The 26,576-nt window shown below is 44.9% G+C and overlaps 1 protein-coding gene and 1 non-coding gene across 2 annotated transcripts in view; both read left to right on the top strand.

Moving 5' to 3' along the window:
* The window catches only part of LOC124716751, a 324,669-nt gene that overhangs the window by 145,533 nt on the left and 152,560 nt on the right, over positions 1–26,576 (top strand). Inside the window, exons 12-16 of the mRNA XM_047243294.1 lie at positions 1,885–2,087; positions 12,003–12,517; positions 12,783–12,892; positions 13,020–13,394; positions 21,589–21,914. Coding sequence (XP_047099250.1) covers positions 1,885–2,087; positions 12,003–12,517; positions 12,783–12,892; positions 13,020–13,394; positions 21,589–21,914 — 1,529 coding nt within the window. The remainder of the gene's footprint in view (positions 1–1,884; positions 2,088–12,002; positions 12,518–12,782; positions 12,893–13,019; positions 13,395–21,588; positions 21,915–26,576) is intronic.
* On the top strand, positions 20,943–21,017 carry Trnas-cga. The gene has a single exon. It is a non-coding gene; the product is annotated as a tRNA-Ser (tRNA).

Here is a 26,576-nt window from a genome sequence, read left to right as displayed (position 1 = left end):
TACCCACAGTTTATTTTTCTGCAGTGAGAAATTAAATGAAGGCACCTTACCTTGCCTGTAGCGTACATTACCTACAGGCGCCATTTTGAAACTGTCCTGCAGCTATGCTATCTGTCTGATGTGACGGGAACATGGCGCGCTCACTGAGGAGACTTCAAATAATACGTACGTAACGTTTCACATGCGTAGAATTGTTTTCGGCAGAGAAAAAAAATACGGTGCATTACTTTGTGGGCAGCCCTCGTACATGAGGCTGGATGACGCTCATCAAGTCGACGACTGACGTGGAGTACCTCTCAGTGCTGGCTGCGTAAATTGATAGATTCTTCGTAGGCAGAGCAGGCAGTATTTATGGCCTCATAACCCAGCCCTGTTATGGTAGTACATCATTTTTGATCGCGTAGAACATGGAAGCGGCGCAGCAGTAGACTACGTGTGATATAATCCAGGTCACAATTGTATCGTTCTGGCCTTTGGGTCTCGTGATGACTGGATGTTTTGTGCTGTCCTTAGGTTAGTTAGGTTTAAGTAGTTCTTAGTTCTAGGGGACTGATGACCATAGATGTTAAGTCCCATAGTGCTCAGAGCCATTTGAACTATTTGGCCTTTGGGCTGTGCTGCATCGACTGTTTTGCAGCCTCGGCAGCAAGTAGAGAGGATAGACGTGTGGCAGCCAAACTTGCTTTCTCGCCGAGGTGGAGATTTTTGTCACGTCAACTCGGTCCCTTAAGTTACTGACAGGAATGCAGTGACAGCTGTCTCTCTGCCTGTTACCCTCATTCTGTGTGAGTTTCTACTGCTTGTATTTGTGCTTAATAAACCGTAGTTTGGCCAGGAAGGTCGCTGGATCTCTATCCAATTAAGATATTTTGGAGCATTCTACATCTACACTTATACTCCGCAAGCCACCAAACGGTGTGTGGCGGAGGGCACTTTACGTGCCACTGTCATTACCTCCCTTTCCTGTTAGTCACGTATGATTCGCGGGAAGAACGACTGCCGGAAAGCCTCCGTTTGCGCTCGAATTTCTCTAATTTTACATTCGTGATCTCCTCGGGAAGTGGGGGAAGCAATATATTCGATACATCTAGAAACGCAGCCTCACGAAACCTGGACAGCAAGCTACACCGCTATGGAGAGCGCCTTTCTTGCAGAGTCTGCCACTTGAGTTTGCTAAACATCTCCGTAACGCTATCACGGTTACCAAATAACTCCCAGATATTTTACAGAAATAACTGCTACCGGTGTTTCTTCCGCTATCATATAATCATACAATAAAGGATCCTTCTTTCTATGTATTCGCAATGCATTACGTTTGTCTATGTTAAGGGTCAGTTGCCACTCCCTGCACCAAGTGCCTATCCGCTGCAGATCTTCCTGCATTTCGCTGCAATTTTCTAATGCTGCAACTTCCGACACATTATTGGGAGAGTCCTCCAACCAGCTCGGGATTTTGAGGATATAAGGAGCCCGTTGGGCAGAATTTGGCACTATATCCTCAGGAGGACACCCAACAACTCTTATCAATCAACGCGGAGCTGAATAACAGGTTGTGTAACTCCCAGAAGTGAGCCAACACATTACTGATTTGCTCAATTTGTGAACCATTTTCTCTTGCTAAATCAGCCAATTTTTCTGAAACTGTAACCGGTTGTCAGTCTCAACATGAACATCAAATCTACCGATTTGCAACGGTTTAGCATAATTCGTCCGTGGTGCGTCTTGCCTTTTTATCTTTGAGTGTATGTGTATGATTGGCTCTTGCATGTCTGAATTTCTAATAGCACCATGTGTTGTTTTTACCAACAGCTCTGGGCTTTAAGTTTTGCCATCATTTGTGCACAGTGTGTGGGTTGGGATACAATAGAAACGTGTTTCCCGTAGGAGGAGAGCACAGCAGTCCAGAGCCGGTGACCACCGCGGCAGGAGCAGCTGGAAGGCGTCGCTCTGAGCTGGTAACTCCAGCACCACCTCCAGCGGACTCTGCCCTCCGCAGACGCTTCTCTGACGTCACAGGAGACCGCGGCCCCAGAGCCAGGGCTCTCCAGCCACCCGACAGCCTTCCCTTGGCTCTCTCTCCCATACAGGTCAGTGTTCAGGCCTCACAGCTCTATTGTAATCGCCGCCCAGAGTTTGAACTACAGATGAGAAACCGAGCGAGTGTTGAGGGTTGCATGCATTCCAAATCAAGGCGCCATGGTTACTTGATCGCAATACTAACTTCTTGTGTCTCTGTACTGCCGCGATTATGACAAGGGTGAGAATGGTGACTCTACGGTTGCTTCCTAGTCGTCGACTCGTGCAGGAGCGTGAAGCTATGACATGCATGACATAGCAGTCAGTCATGCAGTTTCAGTGTAGCAGTGAGAGAGCAAAAATGATCATCTCTATGAATCAGGAGACGTATAACATAGCTATGCTTCGTAAGACTGGACGCTGTAAGATGAAAAAGAGTTGATACAGTGTATAAAATTGCAAATTTGCTCCATAAGAGGAAGAGTGAAGCTTGGAAAACGTTCTGTGCTATAGTCTACGTTCTGGCTTGAAAACAAACTAACTTCAGCCAGTGCAAAAGAAATGATTGTACTCTTGTTTAACAAATTTACAACAGTCTTCGGAATTTTTTATACATGCATAATATACATACGTACGTACATTCATGTCCAATCTAATGACTGATTCTGAATAATGAAAAGTGTGAAGTCATTTACATGAGTACTAAAAGAAATCTGCTAAATTTCTGTTACAGGACGAATCACACAAAGGTTCTGAATTGAACTAAATACCTGGGGGATTACATTTGCGAATAACTTAAATTGCAACGATAATATAAATAATGTGTGAAAAAGGAGATCCAAAGACTGAGATTTAGCAGCAGAACACTTCGAAAATGCAACAGGGGTACTGAAGAGACGGCCTACACGACGCTTGTCTGCCCTCATGTGGATTGTTGCTGCGCGATATGGGATCTGCGTCAGATAGAGCTGACTAAAATACTCAATGAAGGACAGCTCCTCTTGTATTATCGCGAGGTAGGAGACAGTGTGCTACAAATATGATACGCGGACTGGGATGGCAACACCAAAACAAAAGCGTTTTTCATCGAGGCAAGGTCGTCTCACAGAATTTCGATCACCAACTTGCTCCCCGGAATGCGAAAATATTTTGTTAGCGCCCGTCTACATAGGTATAAATGATCACCGCAATTCGAACATGCCCGAAAGAACAGATACCATCGGTGACCGTACAACGCTCTAGAATGAAATGATAATTAAAGACTCTGCGCTGTCGACGGGCGTTGATATATATATCAACGGGTACAGTTGAAAATCAGTGCTCGAACCCGGGATCTCCTGCTTACATGGCAGACGTTCTATTCATCGGAGCCACCGAGGGCACAGAGGATAGTGCGACTGCGGGGACTTAATCCCTTGCATTTCAAACAGTTTGAAGGTGGTTCGATGAATCTTCCGCCAGACATTTAATTTATTGTGAATTGCAGATATAATTATCGTCATGTCCAGCTTTTGCGTACGTATCGGTACTGTCTCCACTATTCAGTTGTAAAACACGTGCCTCGCTCTCCTTTCTACACTCGTGTAGTCCACTTGTAGCTGTCGTCAGACTGAAGCGACTAGTTTCAGAGACTCACGAATGGAGTATGTAACGTCTTCCAGCCAACTTTAAACGTAATTCAAAGTTTTCCTAAAGTATTCTCGCTTATGTGCTCAACATCAAATATTTAAAACATTATCTCATTTGTAAAGTAATCACAAATTTGAATGTGTTGTACACAAAACGGAGTTGGACAGTTTAATCGGGAATTTGCTCGTCAACAACAATACAAAGCAGGCAGGTCGCAGCTAGTTGCGAGTAAGTAGAGGTATTTCAGTGTATTCTTGAAGTTTTCCACGCAAAGTTAAAATTTCAAGAACTGGGTACACACACGTCTTAAAACCAAACAGTGAGCACAGCTGGGTTGTTCTCCTAATCGCATAGCGTTTTGTTAGCAGAAAATCCACAACTAAGCTGCATGGTGAGACTGAAAATATCCGCATCAGTTGTGACTTCATTTGTTGTAAACACGACCGGTTTCGGAAAAATTAAATTCTCAACTTGAGGTTTACAGATTTACTGAAATAAGAGAGGAAATACAGTATAAGTCCGTGTGGTATACATGGAACTGGAAGAAAAGTATTTTCGGTTTCCTTATTGTTGTTCATTCTTTTAGATTAGAATTGTACTGAATATTGTTATTGAAAGCAAACTGGTAATAGTAGTAACCTTTCCCCTCCCTCTTTTTTTTCTTTCATTTCCATCTTTATTCCGTTCACTGCTCATCATTTCTAGCCAATGATAGTAATGTCGTATATAACAGTCTTTTACGAATATTGTTTTATCCACCACGAATCACCATCTACATCTACATCTACATCGATACTCCGCAAGCCACCCAACGGTGTGTGGCGGAGGGCACTTTACGTGCCACTGTCATTACCTCCCTTTCCTGTTCCAGTCGCGTATGGTTCGCGGGAAGAACGACTGTCTGAAAGCCTCCGTGCGCGCTCTAATCTCTCTAATTTTACATTCGTGATCTCCTCGGGAGGTATAAGTAGGGGGAAGCAATATATTCGATACCTCATCCAGAAACGCACCCTCTCGAAACCTGGCGAGCAAGCTACACCGCGATGCAGAGCGCCTCTCTTGCAGAGTCTGCCACTTGAGTTTATTAAACATCTACGTAACGCTATCACGGTTACCAAATAACCCTGTGACGAAACGCGCCGCTCTTCTTTGGATCTTCTCTATCTCCTCCGGCAACCCGATCTGGTACGGATCCCACACTGATGAGCAATACTCAAGTATAGGTCGAGCGAGTGTTTTGTAAGCCACCTCCTTTGTTGATGGACTACATTTTCTAAGCACTCTCCCAGTGAATCTCAACCTGGTACCCGCCTTACCAACAATTAATTTTATATGATCATTCCACTTCAAATCGTTCCGCACGCATACTCCCAGATATTTTACAGAAGTAACTGCTACCAGTGTTTGTTCCGCTATCATATAATCGTACAATAAAGGATCCTTCTTTCTATGTATTCGCAATACATTACATTTGTCTATGTTAAGGGTCAGTTGCCACTCCCTGCACCAAGTGCCTATCCGCTGCAGATCTTCCTGCATTTCGCTACAATTTTCTAATGCTGCAACTTCTCTGTATACTACAGCATCATCCGCGAAAAGCCGCATGGAACTTCCGACACTATCTACTAAGTCATTTATATATATTGTGAAAAGCAATGGTCCCATAACACTCCCCTGTGGCACGCCAGAGGTTACTTTAACGTCTGTAGACGTCTCTCCATTGATAACAACATGCTGTGTTCTGTTTGCTAAAAACTCTTCAATCCAGCCACACAGCTGGTCTGATATTCCGTAGGCTCTTACTTTGTTTATCAGGCGACAGTGCGGAACTGTATCGAACGTCTTCCGGAAGTCAAGAAAAATAGCATCTACCTGGGAGCCTGTATCTAATATTTTCTGGGTCTCATGAACAAATAAAGCGAGTTGGGTCTCACACGATCGCTGTTTCCGGAATCCATGTTGATTCCTACATAGTAGATTCTGGGTTTCCAGAAATGACATGATACGCGAGCAACAAACATGTTCTAAAATTCTACAAGAGATCGACGTAAGAGATACAGGTCTATAGTTTTGCGCATCTGCTCGACGACCCTTCTTGAAGACTGGGACTATCTGTGCTCTTTTCCAATCATTTGGAACCCTCCGTTCCTCTAGAGACTTGCGGTACACGGCTGTTAGAAGGGGGGCAAGTTCTTTCGCGTACTCTGTGTAGAATCGAATTGGTATCCCGTCAGGTCCAGTGGACTTTCCTCTATTGAGTGATTCCAGTTGCTTTTCTATTCCTTGGACACTTATTTCGATGTCAGCCATTTTTTCGTTTGTGCGAGGATTTAGAGAAGGAACTGCAGTGCGGTCTTCCTCTGTGAAACAGCTTTGGAAAAAGGTGTTTAGCATTTCAGCTTTACGCGTGTCATCCTCTATTTCAATGCCATCATCATCCCGTAGTGTCTGGATATGCTGTTTCGAGCCACTTACTGATTTAACGTAAGACCAGAACTTCCTAGGATTTTCTGTCAAGTCGGTACATAGAATTTTACTTTCGAATTCAATGAACGCTTCACGCATAGCCCTCCTTACGCTAACTTTGACATCGTTTAGCTTCTGTTTGTCTGAGAGGTTATGGCTGCGTTTAAACTTGGAGTGGAGCTCTCTTTGCTTTCGCAGTAGTTTCCTAACTTTGTTGTTGTACCACGGTGGGTTTTTCCCGTCCCTCACAGTTTTAATCAGCACGTACCTGTCTAAAACGCATTTTACGATTGCCTTGAACTTTTTCCATAAACACTCAACATTGTCAGTATCGGAACAGAAATTTTCGTTTTGATCTGTTAGGTAGTCTGAAATCTGCCTTCTATTACTCTTGCTAAACAGATAAACCTTCCTCCCTTTTTTTATATTTCTATTAACTTCCATATTCAGGGATGCTGCAACGGCCTTATGATCACTGATTCCCTGTTCTGTACATACAGAGTCGAAAAGTTCGGGTCTGTTTGTTATCAGTAGGTCCAAGATGTTATCTCCACGAGTCGGTTCTCTGTTTAATTGCTCGAGGTAATTTTCGGATAGTACACTCAGTATAATGTCACTCGATGCTCTGTCCCTACCACCCGTCCTAAACATCTGAGTGTCCCAGTCTATATCTGGTAAATTGAAATCTCCACCTAAGACTATAACATGCTGAGAAAATTTATGTGAAATGTATTCCAAATTTTCTCTCAGTTGTTCTGCCACTAATGCTGCTGAGTCGGGAGGTCGGTAAAAGCAGCCAATTATTAACCTAGTTCGGTTGTTTAGTGTAACCTCCACCCATAATAATTCACAGGAACTATCCACTTCTTTTTCTAATCTCTTTGTTATGCATGTATTGTCACCAAACTATTATATTTGTACTCATATGACATTAGTACTAGTAGTTTACTGCAAATGTAGCATTTTTAATACTTCATTATGGCACTATAGATTTACTATCTTTTTTGTTTTCACCTTCTTTTCAGTTTTAGTTCTAACTACTTGTGAGCATTCGGACTAGTCTGCTGTCATAGTTCTTCATTTCCCTCTCCTGCGACATTCTGGCTCTTCTTCATAACCACTCACACCGGTTGGTTTACCTTGCCCGGCACGCTAGCCGCTGACACAACTCTGCACCACACTTCACGTCAGCCTGTTCCACAGTGCATTCCAGAGTCTAGGCATGCAACCACCTCGCAGCTGACTTCGTGGATTCCTCTTTCTACTACTCGTTTGTAATGCTTTCAACTTTTGTTCGGGTTTTCACTCACGTAATCTGTGGCCCCGTACAAATGATTTTCCTTTCTATTTACTATCAAAAACAGTCTTGATCACAATTTATTTATTATGGTCACCGGTTTCGACCACTACTGTGGTCATCTTTAGACCTACAAGTCTTATACAAAGCTTTAATTAGAGGGTAACATACATCAAAGAAAGTGCATAAAGTTATAGAGCTATAAAACGATTGGTCATCTTTAGACCTACAAGTCTTACACAAAGCTTTAATTAGAGGGTAACATACATCAAAGAAAGTGCATAAAGTTATAGAGCTATAAAACGATGAATTACCAATGAACCTCCTTCTGCTGGAGAATCACTACTGGAGTAAACCAGTGCACGTCTTACTACATATAATGGAGGCTCCCCCAACTTCTGACGGAATGATATCATTAGTAACCAATGGATTATAGGTCGAACAACAATGTAAAATTTCTTAGTTAAAAGAACATTGTCAAGAAAGAAAAATAAACACACACTAAACTTAGTTTATTTAACAACTATTTTCAATGAAGTAGCATTAAAAATATTTAAACATGTAAGACAAATGAGCTTCATTTTGCCAGTACATGGGTTGCCCTCTCAATGCCTGTTAGTGAACCATTTGGAACCACTGGTTGCCATGGTGAAGTTGGACGCCGTTTCAAAGATGTGGCAGCAGGCTTCTTTCCACTGAAGTTGTTGTAAGGCCGATAGCCAGACTAGTGGTTGCAATGGTGAGGATAAACGCCAGTGCAAAGATGTGGCAGCAGCCTTCTTTCTAACGAAGGTGTTGCGAAAGTGGAATGGCAAAGACTGTCACGTCAGACGATGTACTATTGAGCAGCAACATGTCTTTATTGAAACGGTTTTCAATGAGTAGGCTGCAATAATCTCTAGCTGACATGCATGGTACATGCTGCACAGATACTATTTACTGGTGTAATAAGAGACTTTCATTTACATAGATTACATAATAATTCTTACAGATCAATACTAAGAGGAAAAAAAAATAAAATCAGGAGGGCACAGTATTTGTGCATATTTATGAAATATTGTCAATGAAGTTCGTATGTAGATTCCATTCTTTTTATGTGACAATTTTTAAAAAGGCATTGCTATTTCTTATGTTGCATGCCAGTCTTATAAACAAATAAAAATAATGAAAATGAAAAGAATTTAGAATTGTAATATTATGAGCTGTAGTGTAAATTAGCAATATGCAGTCTAAAAGCATGTAAGGAAACATTCTAAAAACACACAGTCTGGCATAAAATAATGTTTGGTGACATAAAATTACAAAGTAAAAGATGAAATATTTCCTAAAGGTCTTAATAATTTTAAAAACGACGGACAGAAGAGTGAACATTCTAAAGCAGATCATCGAAAAGCTCCAAGAAATGTTTGTCTTTGAATTGAAGTTGTTCGTTTAAAACAGATAACGGATTACTTTTGTGAAGTGAATAGATTTCAATTTCTTCTCAAGTATTTAGCAATAGTCCTTTTGGAACAGTATGTAATATTTTCAAATTGTTAGAATTGCAACCCTCAGAATGATTGTAGCCATTAAGATGTTGGCCGGCCGGTGTGGCCGTGCGGTTCTAGGCGCTTCAGTCTGGAGCCGCGTGACCGCTACGGTCGCAGGTTCGAATCCTGCCTCCGGCATGGATGTGTGTGATGTCCTTGGATAGTTATGTTTAAGTAGTTCTAAGTTCTAGGGGACTGATGACCACAGATGTTAAGTCCCATAGTGCTCAGAGGCATTTGAACCATTAAGATGTTGAACAAATATTGATTTGGTAAGAGCAGTATCAGTAGTATGTTCCTTAAAACGTGTTAGAAAGTTACGGCCAGGTTAGCCAATATACTGTTTCTCACAGTCATTACATAGTATTTTGCACTGGCGTTTATCCTCACCATGGCAACCACTACTTTGCCTATCGACTTTACACCAACTTCAGTGGAAAGAAGCCTGGTGCCTCATCTTTGGAACGGCGTCCAGCTTCACCATGGCAACCGGTGGTTCAAAATGGTTCACTAACAGGCCTTCAGAGGGCAACCCATGTACTGGCAAAATGGAGTTTCTTTATCCTACATGTTTAAATATTTTTAACGCTTCTTAATTGACAATAGCTGGTAAATAAGCTTAGTGTGTGTTTATTTTTCTTTCTTGACAACGTTGTTTTAACTAAGAAATTTAACATTGTTGTTCGACCTGTAACCCATTGGTTAGTAATGATCTCATTCCGTCAGAAGTGGGTGGAGACTCATTATATATACACTCCTGGAAATTGAAATAAGAACACCGTGAATTCATTGTCCCAGGAAGGGGAAACTTTGACACATTCCTGGGGTCAGATACATCACATGATCACACTGACAGAACCACAGGCACATAGACACAGGCAACAGAGCATGCACAATGTCGGCACTAGTACAGTGTATATCCACCTTTCGCAGCAATGCAGGCTGCTATTCTCCCATGGAGACGATCGTAGAGATGCTGGATGTAGTCCTGTGGAACGGCTTGCCATGCCATTTCCACCTGGCGCCTCAGTTGGACCAGCATTCGTGCTGGACGTGCAGACCGCGTGAGACGACGCTTCATCCAGTCCCAAACATGCTCAATGGGGGACAGATCCGGAGATCTTGCTGGCTAGGGTAGTTGACGTACACCTTCTAGAGCACGTTGGGTGGCACGGGATACATGCGGACGTGCATTGTCCTGTTGGAACAGCAAGTTCCCTTGCCGGTCTAGGAATGGTAGAACGATGGGTTCGATGACGGTTTGGATGTACCGTGCACTATTCAGTGTCCCCTCGACGATCACCAGTGGTGTACGGCCAGTGTAGGAGATCGCTCCCCACACCATGATGCCGGGTGTTGGCCCTGTGTGCCTCGGTCGTATGCAGTCCTGATTGTGGCGCTCACCTGCACGGCGCCAAACACGCATACGACCATCATTGGCACCAAGGCAGAAGCGACTCTCATCGCTGAAGACGACACGTCTCCATTCGTCCCTTCATTCACGCCTGTCGCGACACCACTGGAGGCGGGCTGCACGATGTTGGGGCGTGAGCGGAAGACGGCCTAACGGTGTGCGGGACCGTAGCCCAGCTTCATGGAGACGGTTGCGAATGGTCCTCGCCGATACCCCAGGAGCAACAGTGTCCCTAATTTGCTGGGAAGTGGCAGTGCGGTCCCCTACGGCACTGCGTAGGATCCTACGGTCTTGGCATGCATCCATGCGTCGCTGCGGTCCGGTCCCAGGTCGACGGGCACGTGCACCTTCCGCCGACCACTGGCGACAACATCGATGTACTGTGGAGACCTCACGCCCCACGTGTTGAGCAATTCGGCTGTACGTCCACCTGGCCTCCCGCATGCCCACTATACGCCCTCGCTCAAAGTCCGTCAACTGCACATACGGTTCACGTCCACGCTGTCGCGGCATGCTACCAGTGTTAAAGACTACGATGGAGCTCCGTATGCCACGGCAAACTGGCTGACACTGACGGCGGCGGTGCACAAATGCTGCGCAGCTAGCGCCATTCGACGGCCAACATCGCGGTTCCTGGTGTGTCCGCTGTGCCGTGCGTGTGATCATTGCTTGTACAGCCCTCTCGCAGTGTCCGGAGCAAGTATGGTGGGTCTGACACACCGGTGTCAATGTGTTCTTTTTTTCATTTCCAGGAGTGTAGTAAGACGTGCACTGGTTTACCCCAGTAGTGATTCTCCAGCAGGAGGAGGTTCTTACTCATTGGTAATTCATCGTTTTATAGCTTTATAACTTTGTGTATTTTCTTTAATGTGTGTAGCCCTCTAAAGCTTTGCATACGACTTGTAGGTCTGAAGGTGACCACCGTAGTGGTCGAAACCGGTGACCGTAATAAATAAATTGTGATCAAGACTGTTTTTGATAGTAAATAGAAAGGAAACTCATTTGTACGTGGCCACATAGTATGTGAGTGAAAACCTGAACAAAAGTTGAAATACTTACAACCGGCCAGTAGAAAGAGGAACCCACGTAGTTAGCTGCGAGGTGGCTGCATGCCATAGGCACTGGAATGCACTGTGGAACAGGCTGAATTGAAGTGTGGTGCAGAGTTGTGCCATGAGCGGCTAGCGTGGCGTGAAAGGTTAACTAACAACCGGTATGAGTGCTGAGAAAGAAGAGACAGCAAATCGCAGGAGAGGGAAATGAAGTATGACAGCAGACTAGTCCGAATGCTCACAAGCAGTTAAAACTAAAACTGAAAACTGTATTCACTCTTTTCCAAACCGACTGACCAGCTCGTACATTCTTAATTATGTTTGAAAGTGAATTACCATCGCTAGTTACTTTTTTACAATTCCATGTATACTACACTGACTTACATTTTATTTCCTCCCTTGTTTCAGTAAATATGTACGCTTGAAGATGGTATTATAATTTTTCCGAAACTGGCGGTGTTTATCATTAAAAAGTCACAACTGGAGTGGATATTTTCAGTCTGATTATTCTCGTAATTATATAGTTAGGAACAAAATATTTGGAATACTTTCGATATTTTTGTACATTATTATTATTATTTGTGTTTGGACCAAAACAGGGATCGCGGCCAGACCTCTTGCTCGTCGAGGAAGAGGACGCAGCAGCAACAGCCAAGCCACTGACGCCAATATCCAGAGGACAACCAGCACTCCCAGTGTCAGACGACCCGTTCGACACTTCAGCAGTCGCTGGCAACTTGCTGCCTGGGAAGGCCGAGCTTAAGGTGCTCGAGAGCGAACTCATCGGCGGGCCTCTGAAGCGCAGCTACACCGACCCCGACTTCGACCCCAGGGCCAGTGATCATAAGGAGGACGCAGACCGGCCCGAGCAGTCCCAGGAGGCTCACCCAGACCAGCGACCCGCCACACCCGACAGGCCCGACCTGCTGAACCTGCCACCTGCCGAGTCCCAGCTCGCCCACAAGCCGCTCACGCCGACAGACTCCCTCCCAGAATCCGCCGCGCCACCCGTCGACGGCTGCGACGTTGACGACCCCTTCGACACCTCAATTGTCGACGGTCTGGTGGCCCCGGGCCGCGCCGAGCTCAGAGCGCTGGAATCTGAACTCATCGGGTAGTGACAAGTGGTCCGTCTGAAGCACCCAACCCTCCCAGTATTTCCAAATCTCTCTGCACTCGACCATTCATCTCCGTTTTACCTAGTTGAACAGTCATTGTCAAAATTCACCTCTCATAAGTTACGGTGCTATACCTACGCAACAGGACAAGTAGTAGAGTAAGAAAATTAAACATAGGAAACAGTAGAATGGTGTAAAATCAAAACTTTGGTCCCAAATTTTGTTACTAAACAATAGGCTCTGTGTGATTGCTACTATCAGTGTACAACAACGTTTTCTAATACAACTGGTAATCAAAGCACATGCCTATCTCGTCAAATGTAATATCATCAGGGGTCATCTTGGTCTAGCAGACTCACCAGTTCCTCCTAGTAATACCATAGCTGTAAGTTGCTGACAGAATACAGACCTACAGGAAGGCAGACGTTTGTCCAGAAGCGGATACCTCTCCTGAAAGCTCTTGAGTGAGACTATAGTAAGATATATTGGACCCAATAGCACAAGAGCCGCTAGCCATGGATTTCGAGACGGCCAGCAAGGGAGGCAACCCGTTCCTGATGGACGACTTCCCGACGGCGTCATCCGCGAGCGACCCCCTGGGCAGCGGCGGCATCTTCGGCACGACCACGACCACGACCGCGCCCACCAGCACGTCGTCCAACCCATTCCTCAGCGACTTCGACTTCTCTGCAGCGGGATCGGAGCCGGCGCCGCCGACCACGGCTGCTGCCGGCCCTGCAGGGGACAACCCGTTCCTCAGCGGCGACACCGCCGTCTCGTCGCCCTTCCTGCTGGACGACGCGCCCAGCGGGGCCAGTGGCGCCATATCCTCCACCAACCCCTTCGCACAGTTCAGCTCTGCTGCCACTGGAGGTAGGGTCGAGTGTCACATTACAACCTTGGAACAAAGCAAGAGTTTATATAAATATGTTTATCAATGTATGTCAACACGATCAAAATTACCCAACCACTTACACTGACAAGCCAAATCATTATGACCACTGACCACCACGACGTTGGATGCCTCCTTGTGGCGTTGTGGGCATACTGGCCATTAAAACTGCTACACCAGGAAGAAATACAGATGATAAACTGGTATTCATTGGACAAATATATTATACTAGAACTGAGATGTAATTACATTTTCACACAATTTGGGAGCATAGATCCTGAGAAATCAGTAGCCAGAACAACCACCTCTGGACGTAATAACTGCCTTGATGCGCCTACGCATTGAGTAAAACAGAGCTTGGATGGCGTGTACAGGTACAGCTGCCCATGCAGCTTCAACACGATGCCACAGTTCATCAAGAGTAGTGACTAGCGTATTGTCACGAGCCAGTTGCTCGGCCACCATTGACCAGACGTTTTCAATTGGTGAGAGATCTGGAGAATGTGCTGGCCAGGGCAGCAGTCGAACATTTTCTGTATCCAGATAGGCCCATACAGGACCTGCGGTCGTGCATAATCCTGTTGAAATGAACGGTTTCGCAGGGATCGAATGAAGGGTAGAGCCACGGGTCGTAACACATCTGAAATGTAACGTCCACTGTTCAAAGTGCCGTCAATGCGAACAAGAGGTGACCGAGACGTGTAACCAATGGCACCCCATACCATCACATCGGGTGATACGCCAGTATGGCGATGACGAATACACGCTTCCAATGTGCGTTCACCGCGATGTCGTCAAACACGGATGCGACCATCATGATGCTGTAAACAGAACCTGAACTCATCAGAAAAATGACATTTTGCAATTCGTGCACCCAGGTTCGTCGTCGAGTACACCATCGCAGGCGCTCCTGGCTGTGATGCGGCGTCAAGGGTAACCGCAGCCACTGTCGTCGAGCTGATGGTCCGTGTTGCTGCAGACACCGTCGAACTGTTCGTGCAGATGGATGATGTCTTGCAAACGTCTCCATCTGTTGACTCAGGGATCGAGAAGTGGCTGCACGATCCGTTACAGCCACGCGGATAAGATGCCTGTCATCTCGGCTGCTAGTGATACTAGGCCGTTGAGATCCAGCACGGCGTTCCGTATAACCCTCCTGAACCCACCGATTCCATATTCTGTAACAGTCATTGGATCTCGACCGACGCGAGCAGCAATGTCGCGTTACGATAAACCGCAATCGCGCGATAGGCTACAATCCGACCTTTATCAAAGTCGGAAACGTGATGATATGCATTTCTCCTCCTTACACGAGGCATCACAACGTTTCACTAGGCAACACCGGTCAACTGCTGTTTGTGTATGAGAAATCGGTTGGAAGCTTTCCTCATGTCAGCACGTTGTAGGTGTCGCCACCGGCGCCATCGTTTGTGAATGCTCTGAAAAGCTAATCATTTGCATATCACTGCATCTTCTTCCTGTCGGTTAAATTTCGCGTCTGTAGTACGTCATCTTCGTGGTGTAGCAATTTTAATAGCCAGTAGTGTAGTTTGAGCAGACACGGATGGGATGGGGGGGGGGGGGGGGGGAGGGAGATCACCCAAGCGAAGATACTGGCTGCAAATGGGGAAATCCATTGAGATTACTGACTTTGACAAAGAGCAGATTATTATTAGGCAGATCCTGTGAACAGGTGTCTCGAAAATGGCAAAGCTACTCGAATAGTAGTGAGCATTTATGGAAAGAGATAGGACAGTGAAACAACCACTAGGCACTAAAGGGTTGGAGGGTCACGGCTCTCCATAGAGCGTGGGGGTTGGAAGGCTTGTCTACAACGTAAAGTAGCATAGATGGTGATCTGTGGCATCTCCGCCGAAAGAGCACAATGCTGTTTCACAAAAAAGTCTTTCAGAGCGCTCCGTTCATCGTACATTGTTGACATTGGACTCCAGAGCAGACTACCCCGACATTTTCACTTCTTAACCAAACGACATCGCCAGTTATGATTGTAGTGGGCACAAGACCATCGGGATTCGACCGTCGATCAGTGGAAATCTGTCGGTTCTTCAGGCGAAAGGAATTTTTTCTTCACTAGGTCGATGGTCGTCGTCACAAACGCCATCATCCAGGTGAATGGCGACTCGAAACGTGTAGCGCGCCACAGAGGGAGGCTGGTAGGAGCAGTATTACGCTATGGGAGACATTCTCCTGCTGTTGCATGGGGCCTGTGGCAGTAATTGAAGACATTCTGCAAACCACATGCATCCTTTCATGCTTGATGTCATCGACGACGTTGTCATCCTTCAGCGGTCTGTGTGTCGGGGCCAGAACCTTGCTACAGAGCATTATAGCGAACTCACGTTGATGTCTCGGCGACCAAACTTGCGTAATGTAAATCGTATGGAATGCATCTGGGTCGCTATCGGGCACCATCACCGTGTACGCAAATCAGCAGCCCTTTGTATACGCGAATTGTGCATTGACATCTAAAGCCACGTACCTGCACAAAATCGAGCGAGGTGGCGCAGTGGTTAGCACACTGGACTCGTATTGGGGAGGACGGCAGTTCACACTCGTGTCCAGCCATTCCGATTTAGGTTTTCACATGATTTCCCTAAATCGCTGCAGGCAAATACCGGGATGGCTTCTTTGAAAGGGCACAGCCGACTTACTTTCCCATCCTTTCCTAATCCGATGGTACCAGTGATCCTGCTGTTTGTTCCCCTCCCCCAAATCAATCAACCAACCAACAGCCACAAACCTAGCAACAAACTGCCGGAGCTCCGATATGCGGAATCAGCGATGTACGAGTATTTTGTTCCATAGATGAATAAACAAGCTATTAAGCAGGTGGTAATAATGTTTTGGCTCATCAGTGCATTAGTGGACATTAATAAGGCGTGAGTCCACCTTTCGCCTTTACGACGTCTTCATCTCTAGTGGGGGATCTTTGTCAGGTGGCTGAATGCCTGTGGGGGGAATGGCAACCCATTCCTCCTCATCAGCCGAAAATAGAGAAGGTAGTGATGTCGGACGCTGGGGTCTGGAGAGAAGTCGACATTATAACTCATCCCAAAGGTGTTCCACTGGGTTCAGTTAGGAACTCTCGGAAGACCAGTCCATTTCAGGAATGTTATTCTCCACAGACCATTTCCAAACGGATGTGGCACTATGAGGAGGGTGCAATATTCATTGCTAATACAATCAGTCACCGTCTCTGAACTATTCCTCTGCTGTACGCAGTACACAATATGGTGAAATTTGTTCATATCTTGCCACATCTAGCGTTTTCTGAAGTTCAGTTAAGGGGACTGTACCTTTACCTCAGAAATCACTCCCTATACAGTAAAATCATCTCCTCTGCAGTGCACTGTTAGTACTACACATTATGACAGGTAATGTCCTACAAGTGTTCACTGAACCCAAATCCTTCCATCAGACTGCCCCAGGGTACAGTGATTCGTCACTCCAAATAATTTATATCCAGTCATCCAGTGTCCAGCGGTGTGTGGTCTTTTCACCACCTTAAGCGTCGCCTAGCACTAAGAAAAAAATGTGGCTTATGAGGAGCTGCTTGATCTTTGTACCATGCTTTAACTTCCTAAGCGCAGTCATTGTGCTAGCAGACATCCAGTAACTAACCCACTTTCGAAGTCACTGATATCTGTTGATCAATGGAGTCTTCTGTTACTGCTTCCCTACTGGCAACACAGTACCAAACGCCACCCACTCCCCCAACCCCTCCTGCGGCCCCTATTGTACTGGAGAGTCCACCTCTCCTGATATCTGGCATAACGTAGGGCTTTCCGGCTACTGTAAAGGATGAGCCAGACGGTAGGAGATTTTACTTTATTATATGAGCTTTCAAAGGGTAACTTCATTTTTCCATTACGGCCAAGCCACGGCCGACAGTGTTAGCTGCCTGTAAATTTTTTCGTCCCACGGTCTAGTAACAGGAAGTCAGTACCGAGGAAGGGCACCTTGATTACGCGCCACCCTAATGTGCTGACAAGGTAACGCCGCCCCAAGCGTCGCTTAGCAGGCAACGCTCTGTAAAGTCCCATTGCCGCCCCCGCGGGTTTCTCTGCCCCGACCAATCAGGGCGGAGGAAGCTGCGTGGTGCGTCGAATATACCCGGCCGCCTGTCGCTGGGCCCGCTCTCTTGTATTCTTGCTCACCCGCGAGTCGGACGCACGCCCTGTAGCAGTGTAGACCTTCTCGCTTCTCCCAGTGCTGCAGCACTGTAGACTTAGTTTTGGCAGACACCAACTTTCGTTAGCTTCGCAAACTGTGTTTTGCTAAACTCTACGCTCCGGCTCACCCTCACCTCCCTAGGCTTGGCTGTGTGACCCACTTTTTAACATGCTTTCGCCAATAAATGACCATCTAAATTTTGACCTGCTCTTTCCAAAACGCCCACCGCCTTCCCATACGCCCATCCTGTACTCTACTTTTGATCAGATATTGTATAGAAGTATATTGGGCAAAATCTCATTCACTATCCGCTACCTCGAGACATCATGATACTAATGTAAAAACCGTGTCTAGTCTTCTAATGACCTCAGCTTGTCGAAGTAGAGCTTCCACACGTTTATTCACTTTGGTCCATATTCACCTATAAGACTCATTAATGATTAGTTCCCATATAATAGGTGTTCCCAGACGGCGGTACTCATATCATTAGTAGTATGCAATGATATTTTAAGGTGGTATAATTACATCAGGAGCTGGTCTGATATAAGTGAAAGAAATCCGTTGATAATCTGTATACCTACCAGAGATCTTCATATTCAGAGCTCACAGAAATGATTTCCCTGTACTCTTCTACTGAGCGACAGCACACAGTACAAACTAATTGGTACTTTGGTTGACACACTATCGACACACAACGTTTGGTACCGATTTGAGTGTCTGACATCTGGAGGTCTCGCATGATTTGAGAAGAGGCGTTGTACCACTCTACACGCCTCCAGACAGGTACCGTTTTGTTTTGCCCACTGTAGACGAGCAGCCTTTTATACAACTGTGTGCAACAGCCGTTTGCAAGGCATCCGATTCGAAATCCCATTGCGGTGTTTCCTCGGAAGCTGCTTAATAGAGACTGCCAGCAGCAAACTATGCCTAGTTTCAACCCTGTTGTCATTGATAAGCCGTCAACTTCGTTTCCGGTCTCTGTCCGTTAAGATCTTCTTTACGAACCTAGTTGTCGCGAGCCGTGTTACATTGTTGCCAGTGGTAAACCATTCTTTGTAGATGCGCTGGACAGCCCGTGTTGATATGACAGCGGACTGAGCAACGTCATTGACAGTGTAGTCATGGGCGCATTCAAGTACGAACCGTTCTATCATTGTCACATCTGCACGTCGACCGACATAAATATACAGGGTGTAAATTTTAAGTTGACAAACCAGAATAACTCGAAAAATAAGCTTCACACAAAAAATGTGTAGAATCCAAAGTTGATTATTTTCGAGGTGGACATCTGCTGGTGCTAAAATTAGCCCGCCACCCCAGCCCCCAGGAGTCAATTTTAAAATTTCTAATGGTAACCCAATTTTTTATTGCAGAATCAGAGTCTACATAAAAAACTACGTACATTTTGTCTTAAACATTTGTTTTGATTTTTGGTAGTTGGCGTTGTAATTCAAGAAAATCCCTGTTCTCACTTTTGCGTGGAAAATGGTTACGAATAAATAAAAAATACTTATTTACTTCATAAATTTTGATTCGCTGAAACTAAAACACTCCTCCTTTCCCCACAGGGTGGGGTTTGAGAGAGAGGAATTAGAGTTTTACAAATGGTGATCCAAATATTAATTTTTTCCGCAGATTCGGATAAGATTTGTTTCGTGGTCTCTCAAATCCCACCCTATGTGGAGAGGGAGAGTTTTAGTTTTAGCGAATCAAAATTTATGAAGTAAATAAGTATTTATTTATCCGTAACCATTTTCCACGCAAAAATGAGAACATGGATTTTCTTGAATTACAGCGCCAACTACCAAGATCCAAAACAAATGGGGGTTCCCATTTGAAATTTTAAAGTTGCCTCCCGCCCCAACCCCAGAGGGTTGGGGTAGCGGGCTAGTTTTAGCACCAGCAGAATTAGCCCTCGAAAATAATCAACTTTGGATTCTTCACATTTTTTCGTGTGAAGCTTATTTTTCGAGCTATTCTGGTTTGTCAAAATTTGCACCCTGTATATTGATACCACGTAGACGACTGACACATATGCATACACAACACTTCACTATCACGACACATCAGCGGTGGACAATCACATAGTCTCCTGGTGCCATCTCTGCAGCATCTACAGCGCTCCAAAGTGACCAATGTGGAATTTATAAGAGTTGGTTTTGTCCAGTGAGCTTGCATAGTCAATGCGGGAATCCGTGAAGAAAGGACGGAGTGAGCCGATGCGTGACTATTAGAGGTGGGGGCTAAGGATGAGGGAACCAGTGACTAGTTAAGGGGAATACCACTAATATTTTACCCGGTGGGCTGAGCGCTAATACTGGTATGAACACACACTCATTACAGCCCTTGGGGTGGGTGCAGGCGTGGAAAGCAGGTGACACTGAAAAGTAATGTAAAACGAACGATATTAGTGTCGACTGTTCTATCTAACCTAACCCCTTGGTGTTTGATGGATCCTGAGACGGGAAGAGGTTTACCTGGACTATATTCCAAGGACCTCCTCATTCCTTACCATATGTGCCCACCTAATTTTCGACGTTCTTCTGTAGCAACAGCATCTGAAATGCTTCTGTTCTCCTCTGCTCCAGTTTCACTACCATATAATGCTGTGTTCCAAACGTACATTCTGAGAAATTTCTTCCTCAAGTAAAGGCCTATGTTCGATACCTGGCTGACATACAGAGCATAAATCAGGGATGTTAGGAGCAACTTCAGCCGAACACAGTACACACATTACTTAGTATCTGAGGAAAAACAGGGGACATGGCATGCTCAATACTTAGTGTTTTAGAATAGGATGATGGTGCATTGGGTATGTAAAATGGCTGATTCTAGTTTTCGTAACCAAAGACCTTTGAGGTCATTGATTGGTGACAGTACTTACAACTTGTGAAATCAAGTCCTTCATGTGGACGTGGAACAATGGCTGACAATATAAGTAACGTAAATGGAACACCACAGGCATGAAACTTCCTGCAGATTAAAACTGTGTGCCCGACCGATACTCGAAATCGGGACCTTTGCCTTTCGCGGGCAAGTGCTCTACCAACTGAGCTACCGAAGTACGACTCACGCCCGGTACTCACAGCGTTACTTCTGCCAGTATCTCGTCTCCCACCTTCCAAACTTTACAGAAGCTATCCTGCAGCTCCGCTGCAGAGTGAAAATCTCATTCTGAAAACATCCTCCAGGCTGTGGCTAAGCCATGTCTCCGCAATATCCTTTCTTTCAGGAGTGCTAGTTCTGCATGGTTCGCTGGAGAGCTTCTGTAAAGTTTGGAAGGTGGGAGACGAGATACTGGCAGAAGTAAAGCTGTGAGTGCCGGGCGTGAGTCATGCTTCGGTAGCTCAGTTGGTAGAGCACTTGTCCCCGAAAGGCAAAGGTCCCGAGTTCGAGTCTCGGTCGGGCACACAGTTTTAATCTGCCAGGAAGTTTCATATCAGCGCACACTCCGCTGCAGAGTGAAAATCTCATTCTGGAACCACAGCCATGCTTTCAAAGTATTTGAATGTGGATGTAAGGTGTCGGACATGTTGGTGGAGAAGATTTAGGAATAGGGTGTTTTGCATCTCCAGTGATTTCATGCCTATTATCTCCAGTTATTTTGTGTCAGTGAAATAAGTACAGTTGTCGGGTGACCTTTATGGCAGGGTGGTAAACGGCAGTGCACCACCGTATCAATTCTGCTGGTGGATGTATACTTGAGTGGAGTACCACCTATGCATGTCGGGGAGCAGTAGGAGGAAAACGTAGTGACTATAAAAGCCTGGATGCGTACTCACATATCCTGAAATTTAAGACTGCCTGTGAAATGTAAATCAAAATCAGAGTCCCTGCCTGGCACAGACATTCATTACTCGTGACACATTCACACATAGTTTCAGTTCAACATCAGACCTTCTGGAAGACCAGTGCAGATTTGTTGCTAGTCAGAAGACTTTTTGGTATAGCTACTGGAGTTAATGCGGTGCCCTTTTTCAGCAGGAGGTGACATCAACCACCTGGATTTCTTCTCGTCGGTGGCGGTGACGACAGCGCCGTCCTCCGCGTCGGCGGGGGCGGACTCATTCGGCTCTGGCGCCGGCAGCGACTACAGCAGCCTGTTCGCGGCCGCGGAGCCTGCCTCCGCAGTCACCACGTCCGCCGCCAGCGCCCTCGACTTCTTCGGGGGCAGTGCGGAGCCGGCGCCTGTCGCGCAGCCGCAGCAGTACCAGCCGCCTCCCAGGCCGGCGCCGCCCCCGGTCGCCGCCCTTCACCAGCCTCCAGCGGCGGACCTCCTGGCGGACGATGCGGGCGACTTCTGCAAGGTGAGTGTCTGCCGTGCTGGCGCCGCCTACACACCCAGCTGCAGGAAAAAAACTAATGACAGGGATTGGGGATTCCGGGGGAATAGGCCCCGCGACTAAATCTGCCCGCGACTAAATCTGCCCGCGACTAAATCTGCCCGCGACTAAATCTGCCCGCGACTAAATCTGCCCGCGACTAAATCGGCCCGCGACTAAATCGGCCCGCGACTAAATCGGCCCGCGACAACACTTTGTCACATGGTAGAAAAAGTAGAACAGATGCGAGCAAGCGCACTTAGATTTCCTGTCACATAACATCATCATACGATATCTCACATTTAAAATTTGTAATAATAAATAACAAATTTAGTTACAAGAACATGATTTTTCATTTTTCTTCTAATACTCCCAATATGTACACCACAGTGGTGGTATCTCCTGTGGGTTATACCTTTCCTTGCTTACTGAAACCTGAAATATATACATACAAATTATATGTGCAGTAAACTAGTTGACCTCAGATTACATATGTACTATACCTTTTTTATGATCTGTACCTCATTCGATAGAAATGGAACTCTGATAGGATTACTTTGTCCATCCGTCCACCTAACTGTTCAAAACTCTTTACCTGAGGAAGTGTTAGATGTTTCAAGTTGAAATTTGTCACTTACTGAGGTCTGTAGCCGTTTGGTGGTGTAAAAATGTTAAGCTTCTAAATCAGTGAAATCAAAAGATACGGCCATTTATGTCACGTATTTTGAAACTCGCAAAATGACTCATTAAAATGTTTGGGGAACTTACTCTCGACGTAGTGTAATGACATTTTCCAAGAAAAAAGATTTCACAGTACACACAAAGGAAATCAGAAAATTGTTAATTTGTAATTGTATCATACTAAAAACACAGTTCTGTTATTTGTTATGCGACATCGAACTTGAAACTAAAACGTTCTACAGTCCCAGAATCCTTGGGTTAGTATCTTGCCAGTATCAATGTTGATGAGTCAAAAATCGTAGAGATTCTCAATTCCCAGAATGAATGAACTGTCTACACACATAATTTTGTTCAAAACCCGCAGTGCGCGGGCCCTACTCGGAAACGGCCTTTCTCAAATTGTGTGTGCCCTACAGCTGCCAACAAAAATCAGTCACAGGTGCAGCGTGTCATCTGCAATACAGGGACATTACGGTAACGTCTGAATTGGATTTTTGTTTAGAATATAACCTTAGAGCTACATACGTAAAATAGTGTCACATGCCGCTTCCTTGCTCTCAGGATTGCTGTATTCAACATGGCCTGAGCTGTATTTCGTTTTCATTTGCCTACTAAAAGGGTTTTCGTTGTTATTTTTACATTTCAAATGACCTTTGGATGTCTATAAAATTTCGTGAAGCTTAGGCTTTGAAAACTGTTACGATTTCTTACTTATAGATTGTGTTGCCTACTTTTGACAGTATTTACTTACTTTCAACAAAATAAAATGTCAAGATATTCCTAATCCACATAAAATTCGTATGTATATAGAGTATTTCAACACAATAAAACGAAAAAAAGCACTGACGGTGCCACAGCTGGGATGAACCACGTTTGGGGATCAATCGAAAGAAAATCTTTGTTCTTGCTAGAAGATGAATCCTCTGGTAGTCATTATTATTTAAAATTTGTGTGCAATATAAGTTTTTGGTCGGTGTTGAACTTCTGCTTGTCGATTCATAAATGCATCTTTGCCGTACCAAACAGTAAAGGGTGCATTCGTCAAGAGCAATTGACATAAACTCATTCTTTCGTGGGTCTACAATAACGAGTTCTTGTTCATTGAATTTTTAGAGAAGAATACCTAGTTCACATTTCCCTAATCGTTGTATATTACACTCAGCAATTAATGAGCGTGAAACTTAACATTCTCTTTCGAATTGTCGCATTTCCAGGGCGATTTGTTCCATGTTGATATGAGTACCGTGTTCAATTTGTGAATCTCAGTTTTCGGAAACACTGAATGAGGCCTTCCATTGTTATCAGTGCCCATGTCTTCCTCCGCCTTTCCAGGGTTTTTCGGCCTACTGGATTACAACGTTTGACCTTGTGAGGATGTCTGCAACTATGCGTTCTGTCGAGATGTTCACTGCATTTCCTCTGTCTTCAGTTTTGTTTTTCTACATCAAATACACTTCTTTCTTAATGCTCGCTGTTTCTTGATCTGTCTGCTGCGGTACATACTTCCACAACTCATCACAGCTTCGTAGAATGTGGCGACGTCCATTACTTGATAAAACTTCGTTTGCCTTGTTTTCTGTGTCAAGTTTCCAAATTTTACTACTCCTTTGCGTACATCTTTGTCATACGCCTATCACATCACTGATAATTAAGATGACTGATGTGCTCAGGTGCTGTATTGTTAGCCATACTTTTTTTTCTTATGGGGTTGTTGTAGTCTTCAGTCCAGAGACTGGTTTGATGCAGCTCTCCATGCTACTTTATCCTGTGCAAGCTTCATCTCCCAGTACCTACTGCAACCCACATCCTTCTGAATCTGATTAGTGTATTCATCTCTTGGTCTCCCTCTATGATTTTTACCATCCACGCTGCCCTCCAGTGCTAAATTTGTGATCCCCTGAAGATGTCCTACCAACCGGTCCCTTCTTCTTGTCAAGTTGTGCCACAAACTCCTCTTCTCCCCACTTCTATTCAATACCTCCACATTAGTTATGTGATCAACCCATCTAGTCTTCAGCATTCTTTCCTCCGCATCACCCGACTTAATTCGACTACAGTCCATTATCCTCGTTTTGCTTTTGTTGATGTTCATCTTATATCCTCCTTTCAAGACACTGTCCATATCGTTCAACTGCTCTTCCAAGCCCTTTGCTGTCTCTGACAGAATTACAATGTCATCGGCGAACCTCAAAGTTTTTATCCCTTCTCCAAGGATTTTAATACCTACTCTGAATTTTTCTTTTGTTTCCTTTACTGCTTGGTCAATATACAGATTGAATAATATCTGGGAGAGGCTACAACCCTGCCTCACTCCCTTCCCAACCACTGCCTGCCTTTCATGCCCCTCGACTCTTATAACTGCCATCTGGTTTCTGTACAAATTGTAAATAGCCTTTCGATCCCTGTATTTTACCCCTGCCACCTTCAGAATTGTAAAGAGAGTATTCCAGTCAATATTGTCAAAAGCTTCCTCTAAGTTTACAAGTGCTAGAAACGTAGGTTTGCCTTTCTTTCATCTATCTTCTAAGATAAGTCGTAGGGTCAGTATTGCCTCACCTGTTCAAACATTTCTAAGAATCCCAAATGATCTTCCCCTACGTCAGCTTCTACCAGTTTTTCCATTCGTCTGTAAAGAATTCGTGTTAGTTAAAACTTTGAACATAGATGCCAAGGTTCAGTGACCGTGTCAGAATTATATTACAACAAATCAGCCCTCGGTCACAAATATTAAGTCAAAATTGACCAGGTTTCGACACTACTATGAGCGTCGTCTCCAGAATTAAACTAACTGTTCTAAAACATATTAGGTGCATAATATGTATAGGTATTAGGTATATATCACATATTATATATCTAATATGTTTTAGAACAGTTAAATTCTGAAGACGACGCTCATAGTAGCGTCGAAACCTGGTCAATTTTGACTTAATATTTGTGACCCAGGGCTTATTTGTTCTAATATAATTCGTGTTAGTATTTTGCAGCCTTGGCTTATTGAACTGGTAGTTCGGTAATTTTCACATCTGTCAACCCCTGCTTTCTTTTTTATTGGAATTATTATATTCTTCTTGAAGTCTGAGGGTATTTCGTCTATCTCATAAATCTTCCTCACCAGACGGTCGAGTTCTGTCAGGGCTGGCTCTCCCAAGGCTTTCAGTAGTTCTAATGGAATGTTGTCTACTCCCGGGGCTTTCGACATAGGTCTTTCAGTGCTCTGTCAAACTCTTCCCACAGTATCATATCTCCCATTTCATCTTCATCTACGGGGTATGATTCTATAAAAACCATTCCTTTTTAGTGTTCTTTGCAGATACCGTCACATTGTTCTCTTCAGATACATTGCTTGGAATGTAAATTCGTCTTTGCATGTCATTCTCAACCGCTGCCAAAATGGTGACATTGTCTGCATATACGAGGATGTCCTGAAAACTAATACTTGAGAATTTTCTATTATCTTTCCAAGATCGCGTAAGATGTTACATGTCATTGATATTACTCGGCCGGCTTTACCACCTTTCTGACGCAAGTCTTAACCCTGTGCCGCTAGAGGGCATGGCGGGGTGTAACGTAATTCTGCCTGTGTACTGCGAGGCCCTCAGCAAACTGAAAACACGAATGCGAACAGTCCGTCCACACATGGAGCACGCTCAGATTCAGCATGACAATGCCGGACCGCACACGAGTGCTGCAACATGAGCAACAATCCGAGGCCTAGGGTTCACTGTCATCGATCATCCTCCGTACAGTCCCGACTTGGCCCCATCTTTTTTCGTAGGTTAAAGAACTCCTTTGGGGACTTCCCTTGGATAGAAATGAAGCTGTGCAAGCAGAAGTGAGGTTGTTGCACCGTCAACGAAGTCATTCTACGTGACGCAGTCAACAGACTGGTCTCTCATTGGGAGAAACATGGTATTCACCAGGGAGATAGTGTTGAAAAATAAAAATCTAGGGACTAATAATAAAGAT

This window comes from Schistocerca piceifrons, chromosome 9 (assembly GCF_021461385.2).
Source record: "Schistocerca piceifrons isolate TAMUIC-IGC-003096 chromosome 9, iqSchPice1.1, whole genome shotgun sequence".
In the NCBI taxonomy this organism is placed as follows: domain Eukaryota; kingdom Metazoa; phylum Arthropoda; class Insecta; order Orthoptera; family Acrididae; genus Schistocerca; species Schistocerca piceifrons.
The sequence above is the reverse complement of the archived record's forward strand: the minus strand, read 5'-3'. Positions and strand labels throughout refer to the sequence as shown.